Source organism: Paramormyrops kingsleyae, chromosome 6, assembly GCF_048594095.1.
Source record: "Paramormyrops kingsleyae isolate MSU_618 chromosome 6, PKINGS_0.4, whole genome shotgun sequence".
In the NCBI taxonomy this organism is placed as follows: Eukaryota; Metazoa; Chordata; class Actinopteri; order Osteoglossiformes; family Mormyridae; genus Paramormyrops; species Paramormyrops kingsleyae.
Genome location: NC_132802.1, coordinates 16,458,936 through 16,484,584, shown reverse-complemented (window position 1 = coordinate 16,484,584; position 25,649 = coordinate 16,458,936). Strand labels below are relative to the sequence as shown.

Here is a 25,649-nt window from a genome sequence, read left to right as displayed (position 1 = left end):
CTAGGTAACACACTATTAGAGAAGGTAGCTTTTATTTAGTCCTGTACTTGTTTATGTTATATGAATATATATATGTAGGAGTTATCATTACCATAATGATACATTACGGAGCTATAGATTTTAGTGGATGAGAAGGGAGAAGGTGGGATGAGGGGGGTGTGAATCACACCACCCCCCCCCAAAAAAAAAAAACAGAACATTTTCCAAAACAAACCTGTAAGGCAGGTTGTAGCCTTGGGAAGACTTTTTCGAACTTGTATATATTTTAAGCATATATTCAAAACTTACAATTTATCTTACATATTAAAAGCATTTGCTATAAAGTCCATATTCTGCTATTAGCATATGGTATCATACAGAAGACATTAAGTCTGTAGCAGTAGTAGTTTCTTCTGTTAAGAGTGTGGAGAGATGATACATATATTAATTCAGTTTACATCCTCTGTTGAAATGAACCATGAGTCCATTTCCAGAAAGATCTCCATATACAACACCAGACAGGGCCTTAGAGAATTGTTGAAACTTGAAAAATCGTTGCAGCGTGATGAGGCCCAAACCACGATCGATCATTTATCATTGAGGGCTTGTCTAGAGAAAGCCTTCAGGATCCCAGGATCATTCCACATCGTCGTAGTCCTCGCTGACGTAGCCTGGTGTCACCACATCATCGTATGAGTCCATGGAGGTTCCGTCACTCGCTAGAGGGCTCTTCGCCTGCTGCACCGGCTCCTGGTGTTGGTAGGGTGGTGGTGGTGGTGTCTCCTCCACCACTTTGATGTAATCCGGCGGGACCGAGATCTCCTCGTAGCTTGGAAAGGCTGTAACAGGCACACATGAGAGTGGACCAGAACCAGAGAAGACAAAACGCTGGGCAAGCTAGACACTCAAGCAGAGGAATATCAGCATCGACTCCAAGAGAAGCCTCATTAAGCAAAGCCGTGATTAAGAAAAGCTGTGAAGACTTAGCCAGTCCCATACTCACATGGCTGCAGATTTATATTCCTTGGGGGCAGCGGGGGTAAGTCTTCCTCGATATGATGTGGGTGGTATTTGCTGTTCCTGAAAAAAGAATCATCTAAGCTCAGATATGCAGAAGTTCCTTAGAAAGTTCAAGTACTTCTCACTAAGCAAGCAGGTGACTTTGTTATGCAGCAGAGGGATTTTTGACCGACTGAAACTGCCATGAAGAAACAGACTTTTTGTGTGGAAAAGGTGAAAAGCTGTCATTAAAAATATTATAGGGACACCAGGTGGGGGGGGCGGTGAGCGGCTCAGCAGGCCAACGCTCTGTGCCTGTGATCGGAAGGTCATCCCTCAGCAGAATCGTCACGTGGCCGTAGGGCTGGGCGATACCATATCATTACATCGCGCATGTGCAATGATGACCAGCGCTTCAGATGACAGGCGCAGCATTTGGCGAAGCGCCAGCTTTTCGGTGCTATAGGGACATTTATTTACGCCACAATTTGTTAAGCAGTTTAGTAGTATGGCTAAAGTATTAATGAGGCTTTGTATGACGCCCAGAAGTCATTATTAGTATAAATACAGCATATCCTTGTTTAATAAATGTGTCAGACTTTGAACTGCAAAAAGTACCACCAGACCGCCGACGTCTTTTTACCTTGTTTATCCACAAGATCTCCTCTTTAAAAGATGTCATGGCTGCTCTTCTTCACCGCGCCTTCAGTGCATATTGCACTGAGGTATACCAAACCGTAGTATTCCAAACCGTAGTACACCAAACCGTAGTATACCAAACCGTAGTACACCAAACCGTAGTATACCAAACCGTAGTATACCAAACTGTAGTACACCAAACCAGTATTATGTGGGGTGCTCTGCTAATCGAATTTAAGGAACACAAAGTTTATACAGATTACTTACTTTTGGGTATCACAAAACTCATCTCATCTAATATTTAAGCCATACTACTAATCTTCTTACCAAATTATGGGCGTAAATAAATGTCTGTATAGCACCGAAAAGCTGGCGTCCGGCCAAATGCTTTGTCTGTCATCTGAAGCCCTGGTGATTATTGCGCATGTGCGATATAATATCGATATATCGCCCAGCCCTATGGCCGTGGTCCCTTAAGTAGGGCCCTTAACCCCCAGCTCCAGGGGCACTGCATGCTGGCTGCACTGTGACCCCCCAAGCTTACTCACACCTGTATATGTGTCTGTGTCTCATGGAGAGCAGGATGGAGTAGGAAAAGAGAAGCATTCCAAAGTACTCATATTTGTGGTAATGGCGAATAAAGGATCATTTCATTTCACACCTCCAGGGTTGGGGGTTTGAGTCCTGTCCCATTGCCCAGGTACTCTTGGTCCCCTCATACTCTAAAGACAAATCTAACTTGTGTCTGTAGATTGCCTGTAATGAATGTCCCCTGCCCTGTGCCCTGTGATGGACTGGCATCCCGTCCAGGGTGTCCCCTGCCCTGTGCCCTGTGATGGACTGGCATCCCATCCAGGGTGTCCCCTGCCCTGTGCCCTGTGCCCTGTGATGGACTGGCATCCCTTTCAGGGTGTCCCCTGCCCTGTGCCCTGTGATGGACTGGCATCCCGTTCAGGGTGTCCCCTGCCCTGTGCCCTGTGATGGACTGGCATCCCGTCCAGGGTGTCCCCTGCCCTGTGCCCTGTGATGGACTGGCATCCCGTCCAGGGTGTCCCCTGCCCTGTGCCCTGTGATGGACTGGCATCCCGTTCAGGGTGTCCCCTGCCCTGTGCCCTGTGATGGACTGGCATCCCATCCAGGGTGTCCCTTGACCTGTGCCCTGTGATGGACTGGCATCCCGTCCAGGGTGTCCCCTGCCCTGTGCCCTGTGATGGACTGGCATCCCGTTCAGGGTGTCCCCTGCCCTGTGCCCTGTGATGGACTGGCATCCCATCCAGGGTGTCCCTTGACCTGTGCCCTGTGATGGACTGGCATCCCGTTCAGGGTATGCCCTGCCTTGTACTCCATTTATTAATACTGTATAAATTGTTCTTTGGTGATATGCACATCCAAAAGTAAAATTTTACTTACTGGGTATAAAACTGGGGGTTTGAATTTTGAAGGAAATTTGGTTTGTACTCTTTTGCTGTAGAAATAAAAAAGAAACATACAGTTTATGCAATTAGACTAAAACATGCAATTAGACTGAAAGGCTGTTCAGTATGTGGGATAAGGGCATTATGGACATTTTACTCGCTGTAACATACAATGGACTTTCATCCTGATTTAAAGGCTCATTGTGTAGCCACCACCTGCATTGATCAGCTCGAGAATTTATTCAGAACCACCCAGCAGGTCTAACAGAAACGAACTTGAATCATTAGGTGGTGAGTATTTACTATGGAAACTCAGAGGATCATTCATAATTACCTTTCCTGGAGATGTACTTGTTGATGCAGAGGAATATGCAGCCAATTATTAAAGAGACCAGTAACATTCCTGCCACCAGGAACAGCCAGTAGAAGTCTCGCAATTGTTCAAAGGCCGCCATCTGAACTTCAGAATGATCCACAAGCGGAGCCACAGAGATTAACACACGTTAATAGCAACTCAGGGCTAATGGACGCCAAAGACCCATAAGGGAACCTGAAAGTAGTCTGCAAGTATAGAGAAATCATAGACATTTTGGTTTAACTTCTGTTTTCTGATACTTCTGCATTTTGGATACCATCACATGAACTTATTGTGCTCTAGTTAACAAATCGTTTCTTTGCATATACACATTCGTTATTAAGTGTCCTTGTGTTTCCTATCAGGTAAGACATACGACATCCTCACCAGCTATGCAACTGAGATTAAAAAGTTTTTTAATTAAACCCCCATAAGTCAACAACAGCAGCAATACAGGGTGCTGCACTCTTCCAGTGGGCTATTGTATGATAAATTCTCACAGTCCCAACACGGTTTATTTATGTACTACTGTATAAATACCCAAATATAAACTAAAGACAATTGAAATACATTCAATCATAAACAGTACTTATTTATCCAGAAAGGGCCAAGAAAATGCAGAGCTTAAGAAATAAACAAAAACCCTGTATTTGGTATTTTAATCTTATTTAACACAATTATCCCATATTTGCTTTAAAACGTTAAGACAGATGTAAGTAAATGTCCAAATCTTACTTTAATGCACAGATAAGCATTAGCCAATCAGTTCAGGCACTGGGTCGTCTCAGTGAGAGAAACCATCCAATGAGCCGGGAGTGTCAGGATCTTCGTCGCCGCTGGTCACCGCTCCCTTGTGTGGACACAGGCTGCAGCCGGAGGTGGCTCCAGTACAACTGGTCACCGTGACTAGCATTGACTGATTTCCTCTGTGTCCTTTTTGAGAATCATTACGCATACAAAGCCAGCCAACCACAACCCCCCCACCCCCCTTGCACAGACCAGCCCACATCTCAGTCTCTGGTTCCTCTCTCTGTTTTTTTCATCTATTAATACGTTTGCTTGGTGCAGTTTATGTAAATGTCCTCTCTAGTGGGAACATGTGTCACAAGTATCTGCCGCTCTAGTGTCGCTGCGACTTCTGTCCTGAGAGGGACTTTTCCTACAGTGACCTCAGTAGATGATCAGTTCTACGCAACTGGGACTGTTCAGACAAAGATCAGAAACTTATGTGCTGAGTGTATGTGGACACAAACATACAGCACGTGGAATTGCTTCTGAAAAAGATACTGTTTTACACTGCAGGTACCAGAAAGGTAATCAATTAGCAAAATAAATGAATACCAGGAGCAAATGTCATTAAATTTTACAAACGGAACTAAAAAATTGGAGGAATGAAAGGAAGAAGCTAAACTGAGTATAGAGCAGTGTTTCCCCTTCCAGTCCTCGGGGACCCACAGTCAATCTATGTTTTTGCTCCCTCCCACTGCCCTGCCAGACAGTCCACATTTTTGCTCCCTCCCAGCTCCCGACCAGGAGTTGGGAGGGAGAAAAAACGTGGACAGTCTGTGGATCCCTGGACGGGATGCCAGTCCATCACAGGACACAGGGCAGGGGACACCCTGGACGGGATGCCAGTCCATCACAGGACACAGGGCAGGGGACACCCTGGACGGGATGCCAGTCCATCATGATGCCAAGTTGTGAAACAGTACCCAGGGGGATTTGGTGATAAACTGTGTCAAAACCTGCAGAAAGGTCTGTTAGGACAGATGACTAGCATGCAGGTCCAGTGGCTCACGGAGTATCCACAACAATGAGGAGCTGAGTCTCAGCTGAGCGCTCAGGTCTGAAGCCAGACTGAAAAGGGTCCAAGAGGTTGTTCTTAGTGAGAAGGTCAGAGATTTGACTGAGAACAGCATTTTCAAGGGTTTTGGACAAGAATGGGAGGATGGAGTCTGGCTCATGGTTTTCAATCTGTGAAGGACCAAGTGAGGGTTTCATAGCAGTGGTATTACCCTGGGATGCCAGTCCATCACAGGGCACAGAGCAGGGGACACCCTGGATGGGATGCCAGTCCATCACAGGGCACAGAGCAGGGGACACCCTGGATGGGATGCCAGTCCATCACAGGGCACAGGGCAGGGGACACCCTGGATGAGATTCCAGTCCATCACAGGGCACAAGACAGGGGACACCCTGGATGGGATACACTATGGGTAATTCAGAATTACCAATGAGCTTTATTGCATGCTTTTGGACTGTGGGAGGAACCAGTACTAATGCAGATGCCGTAGAACTAGGGATCCCATTAATCCTATGTTGGCAAAAAATTCTGGATCGCTATTATAAAAATCACAAAAATACATGTAGCCTTAGACAGAAGTGAGGGTCACATAATAGCTAGTTGTTCAGCAACACGAGTGTGGGAATGCAGGCTGTGTCCGAATTCAGGACTGCGTCCTTCTAAAGCTGCATTTGATCACAGCGATGCGACAGAGCTCTGCCATTTTGAAGGCTCCTTCAAAGGCAACCTACAATACTGTGCAAAAGTCTTAGGCAGCCAAGGAAAATGATGTTTAAATGATCTTCATGTTGGTGTAAAACTATGCTGTTATCCCTGCTAAAGTGTGTCAGGTTATTAGTTTTAAAACTAATGCTAAAATTACCCCAGTATTTGCAGCAACCCTCCGGTACACCCATGTACTTTTTGACTACACCACTAGCCCACTTTGTATAGCTAATCAATATCTCGTTTACTTTTTTTTGTTTTAAACTAATTTAATTAATTAATTACGATTAATTGCGCTTATTTTCAGATACCCTGCGAAGGACGCAACCTATAAATGCTATGCAGACTGCGTCTTTCGATGGATGCAGCCCCCGAATTCGGACACAGCAACCACTTCAAAGTAACCACTTCACATTCGCGAAGGCTAAGGGCGGAAAATTAGCGAGCAATACTTGTGTCCCCCAACCTTAACCCATAACAGTCTGCTAGCCCGAAAGACAACATAGAAACTATTTATTACTACTTTAAAAACAAACAGTACCATATTGTACACTTTGCATGTCGAATGTCATTGTTATTTCCTGCCAAGGCCTTTATATACAATCTAAATTAAACCCCTGTATGTAGGAAGGTTAGTACTCTACGCACTGAGAGCACTACATTTTGCACTCTTTATTAAAAATGCTAAATTAACAGCACTGAAAATATTAAAAGCTGCGAGAACGCGAGATTCAGCTAATACTTGAGCCTGGTTGCCGAGACAAAGATGTGCCGCGTACCCAAGCCAAGACTTAATTTTAAAGATCTAACAAATATTATTAGCTACTAATTCTATGCATTATATGATTGTATGTGGGTTAATTGGTACCCCACCCTGGCTTCCGGGATAGAATCCGGACCCCCCGCAACACTGAAATGGAAAAGCGGGTTCAGAGAATGAGTGGATGGATGGATGGATGGTTTTATGTGATTCGCAGCAATTTTAGTATTGTTTTGGTTTACGAGTCGTCTGCGAGTTTCTGTGATATTTCGGCAAGCTCCAAAAATATACCCGTTTGATTGTTCGCCACCAACTTGCAAATAACCAAAACCGCGACCGTCAAATGCGCAAATTGCTATACTTTACGCTGAAGAAATAAAAAAGTAAAACTGCAAAGTGCAATGTATGTAAGGATAGTGCTGATTTTTCTTAAGTCTGAACACAGTAAAATTTATACAGACGGCATGTCTTCAGACCAATATTTTTTCTAAAGTTTGGTTTATCTGTGTTACATTGTATATTTTGTACTGGAGACTTATGTGTACTTTTTGACTAGAAATGGTTAGTTGATGTATACAGTAATATTTTCATTTTCAGTTTGTTATATTTAATTTGGCAACAGATTGCAGAAACTGCACTTTAAGAAATATTTCTGTTAATTTTTAATAGTGAATCAAACATAGCAGCAGACTTCTGTAAATTTTATTGCCTGTCGGTATAGCTTAATTTTGTTTTGAGCAGCATGACCATCAATTATATTCTCCCATTCATAGCATACTCAAACAATGCAGCTGCAACATTAAATCCAGATACACTATATGGACAAAAGTATTTGGACAACACCTCTCAATTAAGCATCTAGCCATGCAGTCACGTTTACAAACATTTGTGAAAGAATAGGTCATTCAGAAGAGCTTAGTGGATCCAAGTGTGGTACTGTCATAGGATGCTGCCTTTGCAATAAGCCAGTTCGTGAAATTTCTTCCCTGTTAAATATTCCACGGTCAAGCTTAAGTGTATTACTGCAAACCATGTAAAGTAACAGAGTGAGGTCGCCTATTGCTGAGGCGCATAGTGCGGAAAAGTCGCCAACGCTCTGCTAACTCAATAACCGTAGAGTTCCTAACTTCCGCTGGCATTAACCCCACCATAAAAACTGTGTGCCGAGAGCCAGCACTACACCTCTGGGGAAAACTGCATACTACCCCCACCCTAATTGATTCTCTGTCTGTTACGTTTTAAGAGATAAAGTGGAAGGAATTGTGCTTGCACTATATGACTGTGCGATTTATGCCACTTTCCAGCTGTATCCAACCGGATTTCCCTATTCTAAAAAAGATATTTTAAATATTATTAAAAAGATGATACTAACTAATACGATCAGCAGGCAGCACGAGCCTCAGCGCGCGTTCCAGCACGCTGGCCAGTCGGCGGCGCGCCTCGGCTCCCAACGCCTGCGCAGTCCGCACTGTTTCCTCAATGACGCCGATGTCCGTCTCTCGTCTGCTGCGGTCCTCCTCTCCTTCTCGCGTCTAGCCGGCAGTTTGTGAAACACCCCCCTCGGCGAGCCATGGCCGAGCAGGCCTCGGGATCCGCCCTGTCGCCTCAGCCTGACGGTAATGAACCGTTTGCTTTCGGGGGGCAGCGTTTTATTTCGGTAGACGTTGGAGTGAAGGCCCGGCGGCCTGCGCAGCCTCGGACTCGCGCGTTCCCATCGGGGCGCTCTGCGCTCGCCGTTCGGTTTGGAATGGCATGGCTTTGCCGTCACGCCTCTGTCGCCCCTTGCTAGACTCTGCTGCCGGACCTCCGTTCGCCGGAGTCTCGGTGTTGTTACGAGCCGGTTCCCGATTCCGTAGCCGGGCATCCTGGGAGCCGCCTCCGGCCTGTCATCACCGTGTAGCCGGGGAGCTTATCTCGCTTCCTTACTGGCGGACGGGCATCATTTAAAGCATGTGTTTTGGTGGTTTGTTTGCCCGGATCTGGCATTATGCAGTATGACAGACAGACGGACGCAGGGGCGACCATGTTTCGGATAGGGATACAGCCACCTGGTCAACCGCGGCTGGTTACTCCAGTAATACTAGTAAGTAAACAAGTCTATTGTTGTCATCCCTGATCGATGTAATCACAGACATTTCTAATGCCTGTGTATTCTCTGGCATATGGTTATGGTAACCAACACATCTACCTGGTCAACCATGGGTGGTTACTCCTGTAATACTAGTAAGTAAACAAGTCTAGCTGTCACCCCTGATTCGAGTCACTCTGCTCACCTGGAATGTCTGTGAGGTATGTGGTTAAAGTCAGGGACCACCAGGATGTGCTGCCTCTCCTACAGGCTGAAATGTCACCGTGGACTTCCCCAGTAAAGCAACAGGCTGGTGAAAGTGTCAGTCAGCCAGTTTCCCGTCACCGTATAGTCTCACAGTTCTCGGATGAGTTTTGTGATCTCGGTGTAAATGGAAGCAGCCCTTCTCACAGTAAGCATGCTCATATGTCTTTCTGCTGTTTTTATTTGGTGTATTTCCACATGCATTCCAGCTTTCAGATTCCCGCTGCATTCGCTGGTCTACAGCTTAATGTTTACTCAGCTTCCCAGCACAAACGGTTTCCATTATGCAGGTACCTGCCTCAGGTTCACTGAACTGAACTAGAGATTCTGAATAATTAACTGACTTTTTTTGGATCTCAGTTTTAATACCACGCTTTAGTGGAATGTCAAGCAGAGCTTTCCAGTTGAGTTACAGCAGGGTTTGATAAACTCATTTTCTGATGCGTTTCACACAGCTAAGCTGTTGCATTTGGTTAAAAAACAGCAGCTAGTTGTTTTGTACTAGTAGTATTACCAGAGGATCTGCAGGTGACTGATACAGACTGCAGCACGTCTGTCAAAAGACTGTATTGAAAAGTGCTCTCATTGTTTCAAATTAATTTTTAAAATTCATAAACGCTGTTAATTTTTACTGTGAGAAACATGTTATAGTTTTTCTTTTCGTTTACCCAACAAAACATTCTTTGTGCTAGATTAAGTTTCATTCACATGTTTATTTTCATAATATAACTCTTTGTCCCCGAAAGGTCAGTATGGATTACCTGTTTCCTGTATACACAGAATAATTCCTATGGTTTCTTCTGTGGTCAGTCAATTATTGAATATATCCTTTGGCTTATTAATGACTTTGTATTTGACTCTCTGCAAACCAACATTTTGCTGTGATTAACACAAACACTTAATTATGGAAAAATTCCAGAATTCATTAAATACGTGTAGTGGTCTGTTATGTGACTTTAATGTTGCATACACTTTGCTAGCTGGTTATGTTAACTTGTAAACATTGAAATGCTGAAATTTGTCTGTGTGTGGGAGTCCACTTGGTTTCCATCTTTGCATGGGCTTTCTCTGGCTGCTCCAAGGGCAGGGGACACCCTGGGTGGGATGCCTGTCCATCACAGGACACAGGGCAGGGGACACCCTGGGTGGGATGCCCGTCCATCACAGGTCACACACATGTACACACCCGCATCCGCAAACAATTTAGAGATGGCCATCGCACTCAGTGGCCAGTATATTAAGCAGTCCAGCTCATTAATAAAAACAGGCTGATCTCGCATCATGGATATCACGTCTGTGTTCCATGCTTGTGCACGGTTAGCGAACACACTAGAAGTGTTTCAGCGTACAGTATGAACATAAGAAATTTACAAATGAGAAGAGGCCATTCGGCCTGTATGGAGCAATCACATTAGTCAAACGAACTAGACTGTGGAGGTCAGGCAGGCTTGGACACGGTATGGATTGCCTAGTTTGAGTACAACCTGATAAACAGCCACCCTCCTGGGGTTTTCAGGCACTTCAGTGTCCAGAGTTTTTGCAGAGGATGCTGCAGTAAACTAAAATCCAATCAATAGCATTTTTGCTGCTGAAAATACCTGGTTAATGAGAGGTCAGAGGAGAACTCAAACTCGTTACAACTAACCTGAAGGCCACAGGTACAAAGATAACCGCTCATTATTACTGCACAGCAAGGCTATTCTGAACACATAATTCAGTGAAGTGGTTCTGGAAATAAATGTTGGTCCTACTTGATTTTTAGCTAGGTGTACCTAATAAACTGGCCACGGAACCAGAACTAACTCAGTGTTTTTGGACTGTGGTAGGAAATCTCTGAAACAGAGAGAACATGCAAACCCCGCAGATATGGGGCAGGGTCCAGATTCACTTGTCAGACAACAGCTCTGCCCACCAAGCCACCCTTCTGCCTAGCAAGGTACCAGTCTGTAGAATTTCTGAGGTACATTGGAGTTGATGGCTGCGACATTGAAAATATCCATCTATATCCAAATATCCATTGTAGAATACACCACAGTTCTGCTGTGAGGAGTAAAGCCCTCACAAAATCTGTGCATTTCTGGCAAGAGAGAAAATAATTATAACTTTCGTTATAATGTAGAAGAGTTTCTTGTGGACATAGCTGTGTGTGCAGTTAAGAACTGCCCTATATTCTGGTTGTATAAACTGTGATTCACAAAGAGTGCTGCTGATTGATTGGTGCTGCTGCTGGTTGTTTGTTTGGTGCTGCTGCTGATTGTTCGGTTGCACTGCTGGTTTGGAGGTACACTGGTTGTTTGCTTGGTGTTGCTGGTCATTTTACGGTTGCACTGGTTGTTGTTTGGTTGAACTGCTGGTTGTTTGTATTACAGTTCATATTCAGTAAACCAAGTTGCACTGACCCATTTTCAGATCCATTGTGGATGTAACAAAAGCGCTAATAAAGTTTTCTTATGAAGGATGTTTGAATTCTAAAGAAAATAACTGAAAAAGGGTGTTACAGTGACTCAGCTGGCAATACTGTAGGCTTGCACCACCATGGGCGTGGAGTCCTCCTGCAGACTCTAATTCACATTTTGCATGTTCTCCCCATTTTCACTTTGGTTTTCATCAGAGGCCCATAAAAACTGCTTAGGAGAATTTCTGACACCCATATTGTGTGTGCATGTGTGCTCACTGTGACAATGTGTGGGAAAATCGGCTATGGTAAACAGGTTGAAAGCCTGAGGAACATCACTGACACTTAGAAGAACATTCAGAAACATTCAGCATCATAAATCGTTGATATGTTCGTTATTTGTGTTATTTGCCGACTGGTGCAACAGTTAACCTTTCTGTAGATGACTACTGAAGCCCTCCTCCCTACAATCACTCTGTTCATGTTTCCATTCATTATTCAAGAGATTTTTCTTCTGCAGATTTCCCTGCAGACACGAGCCTGGGGGATTGGGACAAAGGTTGTCTTTTGTTGGCTGGTCATGGTGATGATGGGCACGGGGGCAGGGCACGGGGTGTGTGCATAGGCCTCACACCGCAGCTTTGCTCCTGTCTGGCAGGCGGCCTGCAGCAGCGTGCTGCTGCCCTCGAGCAGGAGCGTGCCGAGTACGCCAAGCGCAAGCAGCAGCTGGAGACTGAGTTCAACCAAAAGCGCGCCAAGTTCAAGGAGCTCTACTTATCCAAGGAAGGTAAGGTCCATGTCCTTCCTGCCCAGGTTCCAGGCTCGGACTGTATCCCTGTTTGCTTTCTCTCTTCTGCTGATCTGTTAGCTGTCCTTTAGATATTTTTTAAACTTTGCCAGTCTCGCATTTTGACCTGGTGGATGCCCCAATCTGGACTGACGTATGATGTTTGTCTTCGGGTTTCCTGTGGGCCTCCTCTCCTCCTCCAGAGGAACTGAAGCGGCAGGGCGCCTCCCTGGAGTCTGCGCAGGCTGAGCTGTCCCAGGTCAAGGTCCGGCTAAAGGAGGCCCAGGCAGACATGGAGAACATAAAGGCAGTGGCCACTGTGTCAGAGAGCACTAAGCAGGAGGCCATAGACCAGGTGAAGAGGCAGTGGCAGGAGGAGGTGGCCTCGTTACAGGCCATCATGAAAGGTAATGGTTGTGGGCTCCCTGAAATGCCGCTTGGTAGATCAGTCTCGTGACACTTGAGACATACTGCCTGAGGCATCAAATGAGTAGTTGAAAACCATATTTGAAGGTCGTGAACTGTGAGTCCTCAGCTGGCCACACCCCCTTCTGTTTCAGATACACTGCGGGAGTATGAGGTTCAGTTCCACCAGAGGCTGGAGCAGGAGCGCGCCCAATGGAACCAGTACCGCGAGGCCGTGGAGAGGGAGATGGCTGAGCTGCGCCGACGACTGTCTGAGGGCCAAGAGGAGGAGAACCTAGAGAATGAGATGAAGAAGGTGACCTCCGCTTATGAGGAGAAGGCCAACAGGGATGCTATGGGCTCTGTTGATGAATGTGTTGATGCTGATCATAAGGGTCTCCCCAGGCCCAGGAAGATGCGGAGAAGCTCCGTTCTGTGGTCATGCCAATGGAGCATGAAATAGCAGATCTGAAATCCAAGCTGGTGGAGGCGGAGGAGCGGGTCAAGGAACTGGAAGCCTCTAAGGTAGGCGGGTGTGCCAAGGTCTGTGTTGGGCTGCTGGTGATTCCATGTCGGGTCAAGATGGTCATGTGGCCGTGGGTTCCAGGTGTCGGAGCTCAATCACGTGCTTGAGGCAGAGAAGTCCTGCCGTACAGACCTAGAGATGTATGTGGCGGTCCTCAATACCCAGAAGGCTGTGCTCCAGGAAGATGCCGAGAAGCTACGCAAGGAGCTGCATGAAGGTGACCGGGGTTAATGCTTTCTGTGGAGCAGCTCGGGCCGCAAACTGCTCATCCTGTTCTTACCACTTTGGGCTTAAACCCCACAGTGTGCCACCTGCTGGAGCTGGAGAGGCAGCAGCACAACCAGCTGAAGCACACGTGGCAGCGAGCCAATGACCAATTCCTGGAGTCTCAGAGGCTGCTCATGAGGGACATGCAGAGGATTGAGAGCGTGCTATCCTCCGAGCAACTGCGGCAGGTCGAAGAGATGAAGAGGAGGGACCAGGTGAGTGCCACCTGCCCGCATGCCTCGGCTCGGCTCTTCCAGGTGGTGTCCTTCCTCTTCATCTCCTTTCTTGGGCTGCATCTGCCAACCCCCCTGAGCATCAAGTCACCACTCTCTCTAGCGTTGATGTTTCATTGCTGGTTTCTGCTGCATGTCTTCCACCCCATTCTGATATGCTATTAATCACTGTCCGACAGGCTGTGGTCTGTTCTGGCCATGTTTACCTTTCCTACCACACCTATTGCAGGGGCTTATTGTAGATTTGTTCAGCAGATGCTTTTATCCAGAGTAACATAAAATGGAGATGACAGGGTCAGCCAGTCCCTGGAGCTTTTTGAGGTTCAGAACCTTGTTCAGGGACTCAATGGTGAAATTACTCTGCCGACCTTGGGATTTGAACCATTGAGTCCTAACCTGCGGAGCCACACAGTTTATAGTTGGATGTGTCTTAATTAGTATTACATCTTCAAAGGGAAAATGACCCTGATGTGTTAATTAATAATCCACTAATCCATGGCGCATTTTAACGGATAAATGCGTTTTAATGTTCCGCTGCTCACCAGGTGTAACCTTGTCCTGAAGCGCGGCAGTGAGCGGCTGGGGTCCTCCCATCACGATCAGTCTGGTGGGCTTGGCTTCTTGTTTTCTCCTTTTGAAAAGCTTTCCTCTGTTTGAATGCAGGAGGAGGATGAGAAACGGCGCCTCAGCCAGGCCAAAGACCTGAAGGAGGAGGACGAATGCACGGACCCTGGGGAGGATTCGCTGCATGGGCTGCCCACGGATGAGGTGAGGTCCCTATCCACCCGCCTCTCACACGTTCTTCAGTGCGTGGGTGTTTAAACGCATTTGCAAGGGCTCTCGGGTTTCAGCCGGCCGAGGTTATAGCGCCTGTGATAACGAGGCTTACAAAAATAGCGTCACGGCGGCTTGGCAGACAGACTACGTAGTCGGAGAGCAGTTAGTCCACGGTCATGTTCACGGGGCGCTTGGATGTGACATGGGGCAGAAGGCAGGGGACACCCTGGATGGGACACCAGTACATCACAGGGCACAGGGCAGGGGACACTCTGGATGGAATGCCAGTCCATCAGAGGGCACAAAGCAGGGGACACTCTGGACGGGATGCCAGTCCATTACAGGGCACAAAGCAGGCAACACCATGGACAATATACCAATCTATGGCACGGCACAGGGTATCAAATATGTGGGTGAAATTGTCAGTTAAGCAAAATAATACTATTCCCTTCCACATCATGATAGGAAATTGTGTGTCTGTTAAGAAAGGGCATGATGTTGATAAACAGGGCAATCCATGCCCCATGTTCCGCCCACCTGCCCCATGTTCCGCCCACCTGCCCATGCTCCACTCCATGAACTGCCTACCCTCCCCGGCCCCGCCCCGCCCCTTCCACACAGGCCTTTACCAACCACAGCATCCACAGCTCCATCCACTCGCTGGACGCGGACTTGGCCAGTTCCACAGAGGGTCCAGACGTCTACCGTGACGGCCTGCGCAGAGTTCAGTCCACAGACAGCCTGGGTTCGGCGGGGGGCGCCCTTTCAAGCCGAAGCCTGGGCTACAACCACAAGGCCAAGTCGGCCAGCCACCTGGATGAGTCGGACTTCGGGCCACTGGTGGGGGCAGAGTGCACAGGGCCCGAGGGCCTGGACGCCGGGTCTCTGGGCTCTATTCACCTGCCGGCGGGTCACTTCTTGCTCACCAAGGACCAGGAGAAGGCAATCAAGGCCATGACGCCGGAGCAAGAGGAGACAGCCTCACTGCTGTCCAGCATCTCGCAGGCCCCCGATACGTCGTACCTGACGCCCACAGGGTACCGGCTGGTCAGCGAGTCCGAGTGGAACCTGCTGCAGCAGGAGGTCAGCGCCTGCCGCGCATGCGACCACGACCGTGTCTTGGAGGTTGAATTTCATAGACTGAAGCATCATCTTGAGGTGCTGCTTTGTACAGTAGTATTCAGCTGACGTGTCAGGGAATATTTGCATGTGTTTTCCTGTTGGTGCAGCTCGAGTAAGATGCAGACCTTGCCAATAAGGGATCATTCACACATGGGTACTCATATACTGATGATCCTCGTAGTGTTGCCCCCCCCCCCCCCATTGATAGTCTTCATGATGTTTATGTTGTAGTCCACCCTCTTTAGTTACGTGATTTGTAACTGTAAATGTATTGTGTCAGTGTGGTGATTTTGTTCATGTTGTTATATTGCATCTGTCCATCATCTTGATAATTAATTCTAGGAAGTCATCTGTTGTATGAAAGACTTTTAAATTAAGCCGAGCAATTTTACTCTTTATGAGTGTGTCATTCTGAGTGGATCCCTAGCTTTGTGCGTGATCACAGATGTCAGAGACGTTGTGATGGCTAGGGAGTCTGATCTCTTCTGCAAGCTCTGTGGGTTTTGATTCCAGCTAACTCTCGATCTGCAACCACTTCTTTCTCTAGATAGTTACTCTCACTCGTCACGCATATTTGCCAAGCACATACGATCACACCCACTATGCAAAACATCCTGTTAAACCAAAACGGAGCGCCTTTATTATTAGTCCCATGAGCTGAAAAGAAGTGGTGAAGTTGAGCTCCTTTTGCCATAGTTGTGTTTCTATAGTTACACGCTGCCACTGCTAGCTCACACCTAACACGAAGAGTTTGCAGTTACGTCCTGTTAAGTAGCGTAATATTGCAGTAGAGTGTCCATGCTCATGGTCCTGAAAAGCCTGCATCATTAAGTACAGTGCTGGCCTTTCAGAGGTGAGGCTTGGTTTATAGACAGGCCTAGTTACATACTCATGATGTAGACGGTACATGGGAAGTCCTCACTTTTACGGAGTTTAATGTTTGAAGTGTGAATTCTTAATGTTTGCTAAGTTATTTGTATATTTGGACATATTCTTAAAGTGTGGTTGTACTGACCTCGTAATTGAGAAGGCGAAATAGGTGGTTTTGCTCATTTCTTAATCGGAGGCGGGGGCCTTGGGTGGTAATACAGCCAGAGTAGTTTCTGTCGCCCTTGCAAGCGGTGCCCCATCTCCTGCACAGACCACCCTGGAAACACGTTCCCTCCGTTTTCCTCTCCTCTCGTCTTAAGGTGAAGAATGCTGGCAGGAAGTTGGGCCGCCGCTGTGACATGTGCTCCAATTACGAGAAGCAGCTGCAGGTCATTCAAGGCCAGGAGGCGGACACACGGGATCAGGTCAGTCCGGGCCGCCGGCCCGGGTCCGGACCAGCTTGGGTCCTGTCTGGTTGAGCTCTTTCCTTTATGCTGTAGCTGTATGACTAATTTAAGTTAACATAGTGTGAATAGAAAATAAGGGTTCTACATTTATTTATTTTTTATTCAGCAGGCACTTTTGTCCAAAGCGACATTAAAGTGAGGCAAATTGCATATTTCAACATACATGCTGTAGTGAAGTTGACTGAAGTACAGCTAGGCTGAGCTTCTGTTCAATGCCCCGGTACAAATGTAAGCAGCATAGGAGCAAGAGCTACACGTCATCTTCCAAACAAAACAAGAACCTAATGAGACAAGTATTTTGGTGTGTTTATAGTCTCCTGAGCCCATGTAGTGTATAACAGATAAGTCACAGGTTTTGGTCTTAAGCAGCCAAAGGAAATTGTTTAAAGTTATTTGTCTATGCTGTAAGTATATATTTGCTTATAATAAAAATCAGATCAACATAAAAGGTTTTTTTTTTTAAAAATCAGTGTGATTTTGCCAAAATGCAAATATGACCCCTTGTGACTCCCCAGATCCGTGTATGAACTCAGGAGGCCTTGATTAGCCTTCCAAGGTGTGATAGGGGTCGAGTCAATGAATACACTCCTGGGCCAAACCCAATCTGCATAACATTAGCAGTTTTTTGCCCAGGAGTGTATGTACTGTATTGGATGGTAACTGCAAATACTGGGGTGCCTTAAAGAAAGGTTTAGAAATGGAAAAGTGGATGCATTTTTACATAAAATCATAGTTATAAACCATCATAAACCCAATTTAAAATAATTGGCTTTAACTCCCTAAGACTTTTACATAGCATTATACCAGAAAGGTTAAGGAGTTGCATCATAACTTAAAGTATGTTGGTTGAAGGTGCAAAACAGGATGTTCTCTATATCTGTCTTTGTATCTCTATATCGCTGTCTGTGGAGAGAAACTGAACCATCAGCCTCCGAGACTGAACTGGTAAGAGCAGGGTCGTAAGGTTGCATTTGAGGTGGTTAGGGTTTGAACTGGTAAGAGCAGGGTCGTAGGGTTGCGTTTGAGGTGGTTAGGGTTTGAACTGGTAAGAGCAGGGTCGTAGGGTTGCGTTTGAGGTGGTTAGGGTTTGAACTGGTAAGAGCAGGGTCATAGGGTTGCGTTTGAGGTGGTTAGGGTTAGTGTTGGGTTTAGGGCTGCACGATATCACATCACGATGTACTCACGATAATATGGCGCATGCGCAATAATCACTAGGGCTTCAGATGACAGGCGAAACCTTTGGCTGGATGCCGGCTTTTCAGTATTACATGGACGTTTACTCACGCCCACAATTTGGTATGCATATCAGTAGTACGTCTTATTATGTTTAATAAAGGTTTGGGACTTAAAGTACTGCCACAACATGGTGTTTTTTACCTTGTTTATCCAGAATTTTTCCTCTTTCAAAAGATGTCACGGCTCCTGAGCTGTCCCTTTCTTCACCGCCACCTCAGTGCTTATGACTTCCATGACATAGCAGAACAGTAGCGTGCGGCGCTCCGCTAGAGTTAATAAATATGAGGATATATTTATATGAATTTGTAGAGATTACTAACTTTTGGATGTCAAACGTCCATATAGTACTGAAAATCTGGCGTCTGAACAAATGTTTTGCCCATTATCTGAAGCCCTGGTGATTATTGTGCATGCACCATACAATCACAAGTACATCACAATGTGATGATATGCAGCCCTAGTTGGGGTTGACGTGGTTAAGGCCTCGTCCTGCTTGCTGCTCCATTCTGTAGGCTTTTATGGCCCTCTTGTGCCTAAATAAAGGCTCCTGTCTGCATCTCTCCAGGTGAAAAAGCTCCAGGCGATGCTGCGGCAGGCCAATGACCAGCTGGAGAGGACGATGGCTGAGAAGCAGGAGCTGCAGGACTCGCTGAAGCAGAGTGGCGAGGAGACCGCCACCAAGGCCAGTTCTGCCCCACTGCTTGCCCACTCCCAGTTGTATAATTCTGCTGATCTCGCCATGCTGGCTCGCTGACACCTGGCACCGTCCTCCAGGTCTCCACACTGATGCAGAAGGTCCAGGAGACGGAGACCCTGCTGGTGACGTTACAGCAGGCCTTTAGCCAAGCCAAGAGGAGCACCCAGGAACAGATGGTTAGCGTGGGCTGCTAAACATTCGCTTTGCCATGTGTGTGGGGGGATCCACAATGTAAAACATCCCCAGGGGAAATTCTTCCCTTCTGTCCATGCCTCGATGTGCCCTTAGCTACATAGAGAGTTTGCTCCAGCTGATGTTAATGTGATTGAGGGTAGTAGCATTTCCCCTGATTGAGGAAGGCCATGCACCCCTCCCCACCAAACCCCACAGGCTGTACTCATGCAGTCCAGGGAGCAGGTCGCTGATGAGCTCAGCCGGCTGCAGCGTGACAACGAGAGTCTGCAGGGAAAACATCGCATGCACCTGTCACTGCAGCAACAGGAGGACTTTCAGCTGCCCACCTCAGTGCAGGTATGTCCGTCCGTCTGTCCCATTGCATTGTTTATCTTAACTTCACAAGGTGTATCTTTCTGACCTCAGGATAAACATTTTGCCACCATTCCCTGCTTATTTTCTGTGAGCTTCTGAAGAAACGCTGTGGTCCTACCTTCTGGTGTAATCTGCAGACCCCTATATTCATTCATGTTTAATGACATCAGCATTCGCAGTTTGCTCCACTATCCCTAAGCACAGGAGGAAGACCCTGCCAGGAGCACTGAACTCGGGTTGCTCCATCCCATCAGGCCTGACCGACAGCTTTGCTTTTTGGCAGGAGCTGCAGGCCCTGGTGCTGAGCTACAGGGAGGACATCGTGGCCGCGCGTACCGCCGCCGACCACCTGGAGGAGAAGCTCAAGGCTGAGATCCTGTTCCTGAAGGAGCAGATCCAAGCTGAGCAGTGTCTCAAGGACAACCTGGAGGACACACTGCAGCTGGAAATTGAGGGCTACAAGGAGGAGATCGGTAAGGCCGGCCCTGGTTCCACGCCACAGATAGTGGGAGATGACCTCCATTGGCCACCCATTAGGTTCCACCTGGGTTTAATGTCCTGGCCTTTTCTGGTGCTTTCCCTGGTTCTTTGTGACTCATTGATCCCACACTAGAAGGACCGACTCCCCATATGAAGTTCTCTTGGTGTTTTTGGTTTGTACCTTCTAAAAGCTGTCTCTCTCTCCCCCCTCCCTTCTGTCTGGTGCCTATTGTTCAGACATCTTGGAAGGTATGATGCTCACTGTCTGACTGGTTTCCTCTGCCTTTGTCTGTCTGTGCCTCTGTCTGTCTGTCGAGATACTTTGAGTCACCTTCTGCAGCACGAGTGGCTCAGTCACACAGGTTTTTGTTGTTGTTAGGGCTTTCTTTTGTAACTTCAGTGATCTGGATGTTTTCCAATGTTACCCAAACTTAATCTGTTGGGCAACGGAGACCTTCTCTGACATAGAGGTGGTTGGGGTTAGGGCTTGGGCTTGGGGCTTGGATAGGGGGATTGTGAAGGATTTCATGCATGTGGTGCTGTTTGGCCCACTTACTCCTCTTTCAAGTCTGCTTATAACATGTCACTCATCCGAACTCTAACTGCTAAAATGCAGCCAGCAGACAATTGCGCCCCAATCTCTGGAGTTAGAGCTGCCTGGAATCCTGCTTTCAGCACCTTAGCACAGGACCCGGCTGTAACATTCCGTTATGTACAGTGACACCCATAGCAGAGTCACCTGCTGTGGCAACTTCCATTTCAAAACAAAGACACATTTGCAGCCCCATGACTATAGAGGTAGTTTAAGTATGTGTGATTTGATATGTAAGTTAGCTGTAGTTCGCTGAAGCCTCACTGATTCCCCGATGACTTCTACCAAAGCAGGACACATGAACCATGACTAACACGTGACTGACTTCCTGCAAATAACATCACTATCATATTCTAGCTTTGTGTTCCATGCATGCTTGGTCTTATCATTCATTGTGCTGCAGTAGGTTGCAAATGGCTGTTTCATTTACATCTGTTTCTGGTCTGTAGCATCGTTCTCCAGTTTGAAGACTGAGCTGGAGCGAGTGAAGGTGGAGAAAGAGCAGGTGGGTGCAACCATCAGCTAACCATCTGAGAATACATGGTGCTGCTGTCATACTCTATAAAATAGCTGCTTCTTCACCTCTTTTGAGCTCCAACACCCAAATATAACGTTCAGTAGCTACCAAGTGAGTGATGGATATGTCAGAAATATCATAGGCTGTCACAGAGAGCAGATAGTATTATGGGTAATCAATACAAACTTCTAATGAACGTTGATCGTGCAAGTTCTCTATCCTCATGTTGACTGAAACCCTTGGTCTTGCTTTGTGAGGTCTTATAAGCTAGTTGGTTAGCCCAGTGTTTACCTCTTCTAGTTGGAGCGCACTCTGGAGGAGAAGAGTCAGGCCCTGGATAGTATCCAGGGTCTGAAGAGCAGCCTGGAGGGGCAGCTGAAGGAGGCCCTCAGTAGCAAGGTAAGGTAGACAGGAAAACGTCCTGGTCATAGGGCATCTGTAGGACTCTGCTGGTGCCTTCAGGGTTTTCCTCCCACTGGGCTTCAAGGGTTATAGTGTGTCAATTAAGAGGACACTGTAAGATGCACTTGTGGAGCTCAGCGTCATGGGTGCTGCTGCTGGGTAGGTCAAGGTGTGGTTCTAGGAGATACAGTACCAGTTAAAGGTTTGGATACGACAAGCCACCTACAAAGGAGAGTGATCCTGTTATATCACATGACCTGGCCATCTGAGCTGAGACAGTAGAAATGGTTTAAAGTAAAGTAAAGGTAAAGCGGCCAGTGAGAGCTCAGCATATACGTGGGACCTCCTTCAGCTATAAAAACATCCCAGGAGGTCAGCTGGCATAGAGGAGACAGCAGGGTCAGCCAGTCCCTGGAGCAATGGGGGTATAGGGCCTTACTCAAGGCCCTAATGGTGGGATCACTCTGCCGACCAAAGGATTTGAACTGGCAACCTCCTGAGTCCCAACCCATAGAACTGCCCCCCCCCCAATTATTACTTTTTAAAAAGATATTTTTTGGTCAATGTATATTTCCATGTTTTGTTTTTTTTTTAGTTTTGATGTCTTATTTCTAAAATGCAGAGAATAGTACAGATGGGTTCTATGGGTAGGTGTTTCCTGGCCTTTTGACTTAGTGCTCTCAGGTAGTCTGCCCAAGAGGGAGCTTACAGGTATTACTCCACCCGGCACCAGCCTCTTCCTCTCATACTGTTCATGGACACGACCCGCCCAACACTCTGCTCCGTCTGCTTCTCCTCTGCTGTCAGAGCGCCCTGGAGAGCCAGGTGTTCGACGAGAAGGACAAGGCCCAGCGGCTGCAGACTGAGCTGGATGTCAGCGAGCAGGTGCAGAGAGATTTCGTCAAGCTCTCGCAGACCCTCCAGGTAAGACCCCCCATCTGTGCACTGCTGCCTGCCCGGCTCACGTTAGCCGCCCCTCATTTAGAGAAGATCTTGTTTTATCAGCCAAGTCCCGAGGTCATGCCCTTTGCTGATGGGACCAATCGCCATGGCGCCCACCTAACCACACATCCCCAATCCAGGTCCAGCTGGAACGCATCCGGCAGGCCGACTCCTTGGAGCGGATCCGCGCCATCCTCAATGACACCAACCTGAGTGATATCAGCCAGCTTCCCGAGACATGATGCCCCTCACGTCCCGCTGCCCCCACTGCCCGCCAATCACCCAGGACCGCCTTGCCGCCCATCCCCCACCTCTGCCCGGTGATACCCTTTTATGAGTAGGGCTGTGGTTACTCGCAGCTGTGAGGGCATGAAGAGGGAGGGGAGCACATTTGCTTTTTTTATTGAATCAACATCCTGTTGAGGAGAAGACGCTGAACCAAAACAATAATTTTTGACAAAGAGCGATGACAGGCTGCCCCGTACGCAGATGTGTGCGCTGGGGTGCGTTGGGTGGGGGGCACACAACACTACTAGCAATGTTGTAAATAGGTGTGAGACTGAGGCAGAGGCTATGGGGCCGCGGGCCCTTCCTCCCTCCAACCCCCATGAAAAAGACTGCCTCGTCCATCTGTCTTTCTGTCCGGTTTTGGTATGGCTCTTAATCTTACTGTCTGCGGGGCAGAAGGCTGCAGCTTGGACAACACTATGAAGGACACATGCATATACATATACATAAGTGTGTGGGCGTGCACACACACACACACACACACACACACAAACATTTATATCTGTATATAATAATAATATATACATTGGATCATTGAAGTCATCTTTCGTAACTTGTGTTTCTCTGCCCTGGATTTATGGGAAATGATCATTTGGCCTTCTCTTGGGTCCCTATCCAGCTCTCTTGCCCACCCCCCCGATGTACCGCTTCTTTCCGTGGAACCGTCTCTAGCAATGGTCCTGTGTGACTTTCCGGCAGCTACTCCATTTGGTTTGGATGTCTCTTGTAAGAAATAATAAATGGACATATTGATTATTATTATTATTATTATTATTATTATTGAGATCGCTTTTCAGTGTCAGTATGGAATCTGGAATAAACCGTCAGTGGATAGACCCCTTTGCTACGTTGATCTTCAGTGACCCACATTGACCAGGATCTTATCCCCTGAGTGTTCTCCTGGGCTATGTGCTACAGATCCACAGCTTTTCACAGTGCAGAAACTCACAGCACTTTTCTGTTTTTATGTAAAGCCCAGTGTGACCTTTGCTGCCACTATGGTTAGGAACTGAATTACCAGGTCATAAAGCCAATCCCACTTTATATGACCAGAACAGCATTTTTCTCCATTGAGAACATTAATTAAACAGCTAATTTATTGGCTAAAATAACTGAGATGTAACCCCTCCATTAGGGTTGGTATCAGGGTGGGCGTGGCCTCCTGAATACAGCAGAAAGCTTGTGTGACCCTTTCAATCACACAAGCAGAAGTATGTCCAGATAGAGTTAATGTTGCTTGAATGTGACCATAAATATACCCCCCTCCCCCCAGTTAAGGCAGAATGGCTCACTAGCGTTGATACAAAGGTTTTGGGTTGGTGGGTTTTCTTTGTTCTCATGAGTCCGGCTATAGGGTCTCCTTACATCTTCTGATGGTTATTGCAGGCAGGATTGTTGATTACAGCTCATGCCCAATTGGTCACTTTGCTGAATGACTGAGATTGAACTTAATGAGGCTGTTTGCTCCATTCAGTCCATGTGCTGTTATGATGTCCCTCTTTTTGTTAATGATGTGGGGTGGGGGGCATGGTTTTAGAGATCCTCAGACTCCAGACTGACAGCTAGTCGCAACACTACTGACACAAGCGACCAGCAAGCTTCAGAATTGCCACGCCTCTGAAACCATTTGCAGAATGGAGTTTTATCAAGAGAATATTTTTACTGCAGTTTGCTAGCCCATAATACGTCCATGTTGTATTTTTTCCCCTGACATGCCTGCTTTTAGTCTTGTGATGAAATGATTCATATTTGTGTCCAAAATAACCTTCACTGGAAAATATTTTACTTTACTTGGAATTTAATATCCGCTTGTGCATTTTGTACACAGGATATCAGTCCCAATTATGGTTCATCTAATTACTGACCTTGCATGTGTCTGGTGCAGAGCTCTTTAGAATAAAGTCCTGACTGTGTCTGACTCATACAACGGTGTCTTCTGTGGGCTGCCGGGGTGTTCAAGTCAGAAGGGCTTGCTGGTAAATGTCCCCAGCATTGCTTCCTGTATTGTATTGAGGCTTTACAGGGGCTACTCGTACAAAACTGTGAGTCTGTATGTGCGGTTTGTTGTGTTTAAGAAGAGCTCAGTGCAGCAGGTGGACCAGAATTGCTGTTGGATTACGATCCCCCCCAACCCCGTTACAATGCCCGTGTGATCCTGATGCGTCAATTCGTGCTGTTTGGCAGGTGGTAGTGCATCCCACAGCTGTGCAGCGAAGGACCAGGCGGATGAACTCAGCCAGATGGAATGAGAAGGCTCCAGACAAAATGAAGGAGCCAGAAATACAATGCTCCGCAGGATGTGGCTAAGCATCATGTCTTTCCAGCACGGGCTCAGAGCTGTGTGTGATTGCCCACGTCTTGTCCTGCCAGGTTTATTTTTCCATCACTGATAGTAACCTGACCTAGCATCTGAATGAGAAACTGTGCTGTCTTAAATGAATCTCCTCTCACATGGTTTAACTACATGAAACTGCAGACAAGACGGATACCGTATTGACTTTGATAGCTTAGTTGAGCAATGTCATCAGAATCCTGTAGTCTTAAAGACACTTCTACTTTCAGCCTGGACACTAAAGACCGAAAGACGAGATGATGCATGCCGAGCACCCTGAAAATCCTGTTCATACCACACTTAGCGTGACAGCCTCTGTTGTTACACTGTCCTTTAGGTAACTAGATATTCTGAAGCAGTTTAGATTGATTTTCTCTGGAATTCTGCTGAGGTTGAGAAAAAAGAAAAACTAGCGGCTGTAAAAACAGATGTTTCTTAGTTAGATCCTGATATGGGGATTCCCAGCTTCAAAGTCCATCCACTTAACGGTTCTGTCTGCATGCTTCACTGCTGTTGGAGAGCTCCTTGCAAACCTACATACTGTACTGTGTACATATTTCTGTATATACCTAATAAATCAGATTGTAATTTCAGCCTGCATGGTTTTCTTTATTTGCAAGAACTGTCATCCCCTCATTCAAGACGACATCTCTCTCCCTTCTACTTTCACAATTCAGTCCCCACTGGGTAACACCAAGATACGAATAAGGGTTAGCAGGAAGATTTGAGAGAAACAGGTGATGTTGAGCCCATGACTTTCTCAAGCACGTGGTGGCA

General features: G+C 46.9%; 2 protein-coding genes across 7 annotated transcripts; one reads left to right on the top strand and one right to left on the bottom strand.

Annotated features, from left to right (window-relative positions):
* Positions 1 to 15: 15 nt before the first annotated feature.
* LOC111854807 (uncharacterized) lies at positions 16 to 4,344 on the bottom strand. 3 transcript variants are annotated; one of them, XM_023833189.2, is made up of 5 exons: positions 4,123 to 4,344; positions 3,367 to 3,487; positions 3,028 to 3,082; positions 983 to 1,059; positions 16 to 818 (listed from the first exon to the last, which is right to left on the bottom strand). In XM_023833189.2, exons 2-5 carry the CDS (start codon positions 3,485 to 3,487, stop codon positions 616 to 618), a joined length of 456 nt encoding a protein of 151 aa, XP_023688957.1. In that variant the 5' UTR covers positions 4,123 to 4,344; the 3' UTR covers positions 16 to 615. The 3 variants fall into 3 exon arrangements, with proteins under 3 accessions (XP_023688957.1, XP_023688955.1, XP_023688956.1); XM_023833187.2 differs by having other exon boundaries at positions 3,367 to 3,593; positions 4,123 to 4,343; XM_023833188.2 differs by having other exon boundaries at positions 3,367 to 3,492; positions 4,123 to 4,343.
* Positions 4,345 to 8,096: 3,752 nt separating this feature from the next.
* On the top strand, positions 8,097 to 25,465 carry rabep1 (rabaptin, RAB GTPase binding effector protein 1). Of its 4 annotated transcripts, none has more exons than XM_023833151.2 (19): positions 8,097 to 8,272; positions 12,042 to 12,170; positions 12,374 to 12,577; positions 12,731 to 12,891; positions 12,981 to 13,100; positions 13,183 to 13,318; positions 13,405 to 13,583; positions 14,265 to 14,369; positions 15,000 to 15,461; positions 16,691 to 16,795; positions 18,639 to 18,755; positions 18,848 to 18,946; positions 19,161 to 19,301; positions 19,603 to 19,792; positions 20,037 to 20,048; positions 20,841 to 20,896; positions 21,209 to 21,307; positions 22,118 to 22,234; positions 22,393 to 25,465. In XM_023833151.2, exons 1-19 carry the CDS (start codon positions 8,227 to 8,229, stop codon positions 22,492 to 22,494), a joined length of 2,580 nt encoding a protein of 859 aa, XP_023688919.1. In that variant the 5' UTR covers positions 8,097 to 8,226; the 3' UTR covers positions 22,495 to 25,465. The 4 variants fall into 4 exon arrangements, with proteins under 4 accessions (XP_023688919.1, XP_023688921.1, XP_023688920.1 ...); XM_072713756.1 differs by lacking the exon at positions 8,097 to 8,272 and adding an exon at positions 8,311 to 8,739; XM_023833153.2 differs by lacking the exon at positions 15,000 to 15,461.
* The last annotated feature ends 184 nt before the right edge of the window (positions 25,466 to 25,649 follow it).